An 8,795-nucleotide genomic window follows, 5' to 3' on the forward strand; every position below is an offset into this window, starting at 1 on the left:
TTATAAATATTATAAATAATTAAGAGGTAAAATATATATATTCCAAATAGGTATAAAATGAATTATATTATCCAATTAATTTATCAAAAAATTTATACGTATATAAATTTGTGGTAAATTCATGAAAATTAAATTATATATTAAATCAAAAGAAATTTGAAACAAATTTTAAAATTATAAATAATTGTAAAGTGAATCAAAAATAACTAAAATACAAAATATTATTAAATTTAAATTTTCTTTTAAATTAATGAAAATAAAATTATTATTATTATATTATATTATATGAATGTATAAAAAATAAATTATAAATAAATACAAAATTAATTTTAAATATTATAAATAAATTCAAACTCAGTTTGAATTATATTGACATTCAGGCAAACTGAAAATCATATTAAAAATTGAACTTAAAAAATTCCTTTAATTGTCTCTTACTCCCCCTCTCTCTCTGTCTCACTCTCTGTTTCTCACTTTGTCTATCTCTTGGTTCATGCTGCTTGTAAATTCCTTGAACTCGGCTCCAGCAACAGCTTTTCCATTAATTTAGTCACTTTAGAGACGCCTGCGTCGCCCGTCCCCCGTCACCCCATTGCCACCGTCGCACTTCGTCTGGTTTTCATAATTTTCGTCAAGTCTGCTTCAATTAAAGTCGGCTTAGTACTTTTGACGCTTTGTCTACGCATCTCTCTCGAAATGTTTGTAATTTATGCGGGAATCGCTTCATGGGGTTAATCACTATTTTCACAAGTATTTCGAGCTAATGGCAAAGCAGCCCTGTGGGCTTTGCTTTGCTTAACCCAATCATTATGTTCGGGCTGACAACTTGAGTTGAGTTGTTGAATTGTTGAGATTAATGTGGATAATGCTGCTCCTGCTTCTGCTCCGGCTGCTGCTCCTGCTCAACATTTTTTACCATAGTTTGTAACGTAATTAGCCGCAGCTGCTGCGAATGAATTTACTAGCCAAAGTTTTTCCGCTTACACACGGCAAAACAACACCTAATACTCAACTCAAACTCAGTTAAACCCGATCCCTGCTCACGCTTAATACCTACCATCTCGCTTTGGGAATTGGAATTACATATTTTAATGCGAATTTGTTTGCAGCTCGCTAAAAAGTTTGTTTGAGCTCGCTCAACTCGACGACTAATGAAATTATGGCAGGCAACAAACAAAACGCAAAACTTTTTGCTCCCGTTGATATCCTCGCAGCGGAAAGAGAGAGCCGGAGACAGAGAGTGTGAGAGACAGGGGCAGAGACGTGCAGCAGCCGCTATATAAAACAGCTCATTTTACTTGCATATTTTACAAGTTTTTAATCAACTCGCCCCGAGGCAGCAGCTCGCGGTCAATTTGACTTTTGTGCACTGGTCGCCCGCTCACCCGCTCACCCGCCACCCACTCTTCCGGCCTGCACTTCCGCAGCTGGAATATTGAAATGCAAGGCACAAATGAGACGCTTACACTACTCCACCTCCCCCTCTCCCCCTCTTCGTCACTCCCACTGCCATTAAGGCAATTATTTCGTAGTTCGCTGAACCTTAAGTCCGATCCGACCTTTTTGCGCATGCGCAGCGTTTGCTTTTTTTTTGTGCCACGCCCTCGCCACATCATATACAAAATATGCGCCTTTTAGCCTTTCAAGTTTTTGACGATTTTAATAAGGCAAATTCTTTGGCCAAAGAGACGCAAGACGCAGACATCGTAATCCGCGGCAAACTTTTGCCAAACTGCGTAATAACGGCGGACGCAACGATGTGGGAAAGCGGGAAAAGAGGGAGAGGGGCGGAACGGGCGGCTAGGGGGTATGGGGCTAGGTTTGAGTATACCCAAAAGGCTTTTGGCTGCTTATGCAAAGGGCAAAGTTTTTGGCAACGTCATATGTAAGGGAAATTCCAGACACTGCGCGGCAAATGACATGGCCAAATTGGCCAAATAACAAACTTAAGAGCAAAACATTTGAAGAGCCGAACAACTGTAAACACTTCCTTTGCGCCGGTTGTCTTTTCTTTCTTTTATTTCATTTTTTGCCTAACATAGGGACACAGCCCAAGTCAAGCCCAACTCAGCGTCAAGGGAGGCGTGGCTGCGGCACTGGCACTGGCACTGGCACATATCCAATTTTTATGCCCAATTCGAATAACCTTCGCCTTGCCAAGCGGAAATGGAAACAGAAACAGAAACAGAAACTGAGGCAATTGGCATGGGCTGGACTGGGAAAATCAAAGGACAGCATCGGCAGCTGCCATGGCAGGCGCTTATTTAGCCAGCTAGAAGGGAAGACGATAATGATGAATGCGATGGGTCAAAGACGAAATTGAGAGAAACCTAAGAGCTGCAGGACAACAACAATAACAACAACAACAAAAAGACTAAGGCCTGTCAGGCATTAGGTTATACGAGCTGAATCTCTCGGTTTAGTAAATCAAATACGCTTAAACTGATCAAAATAAAAAATAAAATACAAAAACTAGAGAATTCGCCGGACCACGCCCACTTGAAACGGACAGTTGCCGACAGGCAAATGGCATACAAAGGATGTGTTTGGCTCCAGCTGCCTGCCGCCTCCTGCACTGGCTACTCCTCTCTCAAGTTGTTTGCTAAACAACCTTAAACAGGAAAAGTGGACAAAAACACATGTGAGCCTGGATTAGTGGACAGTGATTGACTAGCAGATACCCTGAAAACCGTGATATAATCGAGTTTTCAATTTGAGGATAATCTGAAAAGGAGAAGGAATAAACTAAAGCTAGTCCAAGTCTATAAAAGCTGATAGTTCAGATGATAAAATCTTACTGATGAAAACTATTATCTATACAATATATAGGCACGACTCTTGAAGCTGCTATCAGTGCTAATATCCTTCTGTTAGTCACAAACATTTGCAGAGAATTAATATATCCTGTTTACTAATTTTTATTAGGGTATAAAAAAGAGCTTAGATTACCGTTTTTATTTGACTTTGGGGACAGTCGCTGATGTCGGCGAAGGGCTTGACACAAGCTGTATAATATTTCTGATATGCACTAAGGGAGGCAAACAAAGAGAGGAAAGAGAAACAGAAAGAGAGAGAGAGAGAGAGAGAGATAGACAAAGACTAGCAGCAGATAAGGGACTAGCCCACAAGACACAGGATTTGCCAACAGGCACCAGGCAGGCCAGTCTAATATTTACACAACTGGGATTTGAGATTTGTGAACCGACAACAACAAAAAAAAAGGGACATAGTAGCAAAGGAGCAGAGGGAGTGGGGACATGCAGGGCATTTTATTTAAATTTCGTTTATTTAAGTTGATTTGGCGAGTAAATTAGTTGGACCCAAACAGAGTTTGAAATGAAAATGTAAACGATTGCACGCACACCTTCAGCAGCAGCAGTCTGCGAAGTCTGTTGCTGTTGCAGTCTGTGGCTTTAATTGCTCTCGAGCTCAACAAACGGAACAGGGGCAGAAGCAGCGGCAGAAGCAGCTGAAGTCCCGTTCAACCCTTTAACAAAGAAAACGTGCAAATTATTGCGACTCAGAATTGGGTCACTCGGGTTGGGCTTGCCCCATGTCCCTCCATTGTTGCGCTGATTGTTACGCCTGTTTGTTATTGTTGTTCATGTTCATAGCCCCAACCGAGAGGGGTGGCTCCGTTACCAGCCTGCGCTGCGCAGGGGTTAACGGGATTCTGAGGATTTTTCATTAAATATTTAAATCTAGCTTCTTGCCTAGTTCAATTGCTGAACTGGAAACACGTTATGCTGCCATTTGCATAAAGCAGCCCTTGGTCTAGAGAGGGGCATGGGGAGGGTAAAACGTTTTCTCAGCTGTTTGCTTTCCTTTGGTGTTCGTAATCGTGATTCAGATACTCAGTTTGCCTACTGAGCCCCCTCCACCCCAATTTCTTTGCTCATTATTATGAGTTGATCAAGTTGTTTGTTGCAAATGAGTCCAAATTTCAGCGAAGAAGCAGAGAGGGAGGGAGGGAGAGAGAGAGAGAGAGAGAGAGAGAGAGAGAGAGAGAGCGAGACAGCAGTGGAAATGTGTTTGCATCAAAACAAATGCATTTTTATACATCTGCGGGTATCACTCTCTCTCTCTCTCTCTTTCTTTTTCTCTCTCATACACACACGTACATATACATTTCTATATTGTTACGTGACTCGCCTTCGCATCTGGCATTCCTGCTTGGAGTCTTGCTCCCTCTCTACCCGCAGACTACGTCACTTCGCACTCTTCACTCTCCACTCTTCTTCGTTTTCAATTCCCTCTACCATTTGACTCCTTTCTCTAGTAATTTACGCCTCATCCCGGCCCCGCCAAACACTCAGTTACACTCTCCCCCCCAGCCACTCTCTGGCGCTGAGTGGTTTGCGCCAATTTTTTTCATGTTTTCATGCGTGTTGTGTGTGCGAAACCAAAACTAGTTGCACTAGCTGGGATATGATATACTAGCATATACCCTGTATGCTAGGCGTTTGGTGGAAATATAATATTCAGGTTTTACCATGTACATATACATATATTTAAATAGCATTAAGAAGCTATTCAAGAAATGCTCTTATTTATATTACGCCAGCTGGCAAAGTTAAATTTTTGAGTTGACCTTAATATAAAATTCATTTTAATCTCTAATATTAACTAAAATATTTTCTAGAAATTGCATAAACTTGGCTAAGCATCGACACAAAAAATGCTTTAATACACCCCATTTGTTTACCACATAAAAGCATAGCACAATTCAGCAAATCCTTATACAGTAACAACAATAACAAGAAGAAGCTCAACAATGACGACGCTGATTGTAAAAATGTGTAGCGGAAAAACAACAACAGCAAGAAAACCAAGAAAAACAATGGCAACAATGTGCGAAGTCAAGTGCCTGACTAAGGCAATCATCTATGTGTATGTGTGGGTGTATAAATGTCTGTGTGTGTGTGTGTGTGTGCCATATTTCATTACATAACTGTAGTAGGCACTTCTGCTTACACTTCTGCCGCTGCCTCAGCCGCTGCCTCGGCCTCTGCCTCTGCCACTGCCTTCGCCTGAGCTTGTTCTCTTTCTTATTCTTGTTTTCCTGCAGCAACTTCGGTTTCCGTTTTGCTATCGAGTATTCACGCCTTAAAGTAGACTTTGTTTTGTTTATTCGCTTTTCCCCACTTGGCTGCGATAATGAAAAGCTGCCGCTTGGCCAACAGCCTCAACACGCCTGCTTATTGTTTGTTTGCTGGCCAACATTTTGCTGGTTGTCATAGCATTAATTTCGGCCTAATGGCTGCATAGAAATTATGAAACATGAGCATTTCCATTTCAATTGAATTTATTATTGATAAGAATTTTCACTAGAAGCGGAATCCACGAGGCCATAAATAAAGTGCGAGAATAGAGTGCGAGAATCGCTTGAGGGCTTTATTAAATATTCTTTTCAGAATAAAAACAATTGTTTTGCATTAGATCATCGTTGTTTATGTGTTGTGCATTCAAACTTTGCATAAACAATAAAAGTTCAAAACAGAAAACATACGTTTTCAGCGCCAAGCGAACATCTGCTTGTAAACAGTGTGTGAAGACCGAGTTAAAGAAACACAGACAGAGCGAAACAGAGCTAGAGAGGGGGGGCAGATTTGTGAGTATGTGTGTGGCATCATAAATTCCAGCATGAGTACAACAAATTCCGCATGTGGAAATAAATAAATGTGTCAAGAGTGGAAAATGGCGACGAGCAGTGGAAGCACTGGAAGCATGCGCCGTTAGCTTTGGCGCATGACGCATGCAAAACGGAGCAGAGGCAAATGCAATCCACACACAAAATGCAATCCACACACAAACGCACAGGCATTTCAATGCACACACAGTACACCAGGGCAGATGAGTAAATATATATGTATATAAATAAACACTCTGACACATACATATGTATGTATTTACATAAAAATCCACACATACATACATACATACCATACATATATTCAATATGGAAATTAATCCGCATAATCAATGCGCGCGCGTGGCTTCAACTTTAACTGTTCGAAGCGAAAGAGTGGGAGCGAGAATGCCAGACAGAGAGAGAGAGAGAGAGAGAGAGCGAAGCAATTCAACAAAATTCTAATTTCAATTTTGAATATGCTGCGCTTGGCGAGGATTACGCGCGGCTTATACCAGAAATGCATTATGGCCACACCCTCACTCACTCTCTGCATGCATGTGTGTGCGCGTGTGAGTGCTTGTCCCCTGCGACCTTTCCTATTGAAAGTGCAAGGACAGCCTCGCACTGACAGCCGAGCATTTACCATGCACCATGTCGATATCGACGAATACCAAAATAAACAAAATAAGAAAAAAAGAAGAGCATAAAAAAAACAATTTAAAATAAGAGCCAGAAAATATTGCACATATTTTGCCTCACACTGTGTGGAGAGAGCAAAGGGTTAGATATGCGATGAACAGATGTACAAATGAGCATGACTGCAAGTGGGAGAGGGACGGGCGTGGAGTGGAGAGTGTAGAATACCAAAAGCGGCTGCTGCACGTGCACTCATGCAGACGGAACAGCAGCAGCAGCGAATACAGAAGGAATGCGAAGCAAAACAAAAGTCGAAGTGGAGTTCAACACACACACACACACACATAGATACTAATATGTTATTCATATACATATGTATTTGGAATTGCAAGCATGCTTTCATTTGGTTCTTCTGGCAATGGCTTTGTGCGTGTTTGAGTGAGAGAGAGAAATAGAAATAAAGAGGAATTCATTCTTTAAAGCAAAGTGGCGCTAAGTGTGTGCGTGTAAGTGTGTGGGTGTGGTTGTGGATGTGTGCCGCAACTGGCAAATTGGCAGCCCGCAGCATAAAATGAGCAAAGTAGAAAAGAACTTACCTTATAAACATCGCCATAGGTGCCAGAGCCAATTTTCTGTATGAGATCGTACTCGTCCTGCGGATTGCGCCGGGATATGTCCGAGCTGAGCAAATTGGCATTGTGGTGACTGTGAGCAGCGGCCATGACGAGAGCGGAATTCACTAGGCAGCAGCGCTCGCTGCCTGCCTATCTGTCTGTCTGCCTGTCTTTGTCTTTGTCTATCTCCCTCTATGTCCCACTGTCTCTATCTCTCTCTTTCAGTATTTTATGTTGTGCTTTTTGCAAGTGGCGCTGCCTTTACTGTTAATATTGTTGTTGTTGTTGCTGCTGCTGTTGTTGTGGTAAGTAGTGGATCAATTTCAAATATCGTAAAATTTCAGAATTTGTTGCATTTTCGTTGTGGTGCGTAGGGGAGGGGGTGATTTGGAAAACTTCTCGAAGTAAAATATATGTGTGCTTATATGCAAAGTTGCGTAACGGTTAACAATTGCCGTATTTATAGAACTGGAATTTCAATTAATATTGAGAATTAGCTTTTAACACACTAACACACACGCACACACACATGCATAACAAAATATTGGTCATCTCTTTGCACGCAGAAATAATCATAAAACGGAATAGAACAGAATCGAAGCGAAATTAAAGCGCACACAGCAACAAAACAGCAACAACAACAACAGTAACCGCATCAACAACAACAACAATGATAGTCAAAATAATGATAAACGCGACGGCGTTAGCGTTGGCGTTGCACTGTGAGAGAGAAAGCGAGAGCGGCGGCGGCCGCGGCCACGGCAGAGGCGTCGACAACGGCGTCGCGGTCGCAAAAGTGGAAAAACAAGTGGCAGTAGCAGCGGCGGCAGCTGCGACGACTGCGACAGCGGCGAAAACGACCAAAAATTGTTCGCTTAATATTTTTTGAAATTTTATTTGTTTTTAACATTTGTTATCTGTTGGCCACTTTTGTGTGTGTGTCGCCTTATTAATTTAAACATTTATATATTTTATATATGCTAATATAAAAATATAAACAGATGCCAATTGGAAATATATATCGCACTAACACACGCGACAGACACGGCGGCGTTGGCAGGCACACACACGCACTCACATGCATATATACGCAATCATAGACCGACACACGCACACATACAGACAACGCGCAAACAGACAACGCGACAACAACACAAAAACAAGGCAACGGCGACAGCAAAGTCTACTGCGGCTTGCTTCTCTTCTTCTCTTCAGCTTTTTGTGCTGCTGCTGCTGCTGCTGCTTTTCGGCCGTATGATTTTGATTCCATGTCGCGTCGCAGTCGCAGTCGCGAGGCGTGTCTGACGTTCTGTTGGCCACTAACACGGTACGCACGCGATATTTGTTGTTGCTGCTGTTGTTGATGCCAGCTAATAAGCTGGCATTGGCACAATGCGATCAATGCACTGAAATCCACACGTGCTTACTCGATTAACTTTTTTTTTTGTTGTATATTTATTCCAATTTAATGAATAATTTTTACGCACTACAAACGCACACACTCGTTCAGAACACAAATAACATACGCGACCGACCGACCGACGAGTGCAGCGCAAGAACAAATACAAATACAATGCGCGCACCTACATTTTTTTAACCAGGTTTCACGTGCTCAAAAGGAGCTGTTAAATAGCATGTTGAGAAAATGTTGCCAAGATGACGAGCAATGTTTGGCCACATGTTGCCGAACGAACAGTGTTGCTAATAAGATATGTTTTCCATGAAACTACTTTTTGTTTCTTTTATATTCTTAAATATAATCAAATTACAATATTACTTAAAAGCTGGGCATGTAAACCTTTTTGCAGCTTGCAAGAGTTTCTTCTTTCTTATTGTCACTATTGTCATTACAGATGTTAACACAAGCCGCTGTTGTGCTCAACTGGTAGTGTTAGTAACAATCGATGTGGCTG

At 41.6% G+C, this 8,795-nt stretch overlaps 1 protein-coding gene across 17 annotated transcripts in view; it reads right to left on the minus strand.

Annotated features, from left to right (window-relative positions):
* Positions 1-8,588, minus strand: part of hppy (MAP4K3-like protein hppy) — a 54,054-nt gene extending 45,466 nt beyond the window's left edge. For 4 of the 17 annotated variants that reach the window (XM_018011949.2, XM_089469704.1, XM_018011948.2 and 1 more), the window contains exons 1-2: positions 8,310-8,463; positions 6,865-7,176 (exon numbers count right to left, since the gene is read on the minus strand). In XM_018011949.2, coding sequence (XP_017867438.1) covers positions 6,865-6,990 — 126 coding nt within the window. In that variant the 5' untranslated portion in view covers positions 6,991-7,176; positions 8,310-8,463. The other 13 variants (XM_089469703.1, XM_089469695.1, XM_089469693.1 and 10 more) reach the window with 13 other exon arrangements.
* Between the last annotated feature and the right edge of the window lie 207 nt (positions 8,589-8,795).

The sequence above is a fragment of the Drosophila arizonae genome, chromosome 5, assembly GCF_054131065.1.
Source record: "Drosophila arizonae isolate 15081-1271.41 chromosome 5, UAZ_ARI_1.0, whole genome shotgun sequence".
NCBI classification, from domain to species: domain Eukaryota; kingdom Metazoa; phylum Arthropoda; class Insecta; order Diptera; family Drosophilidae; genus Drosophila; species Drosophila arizonae.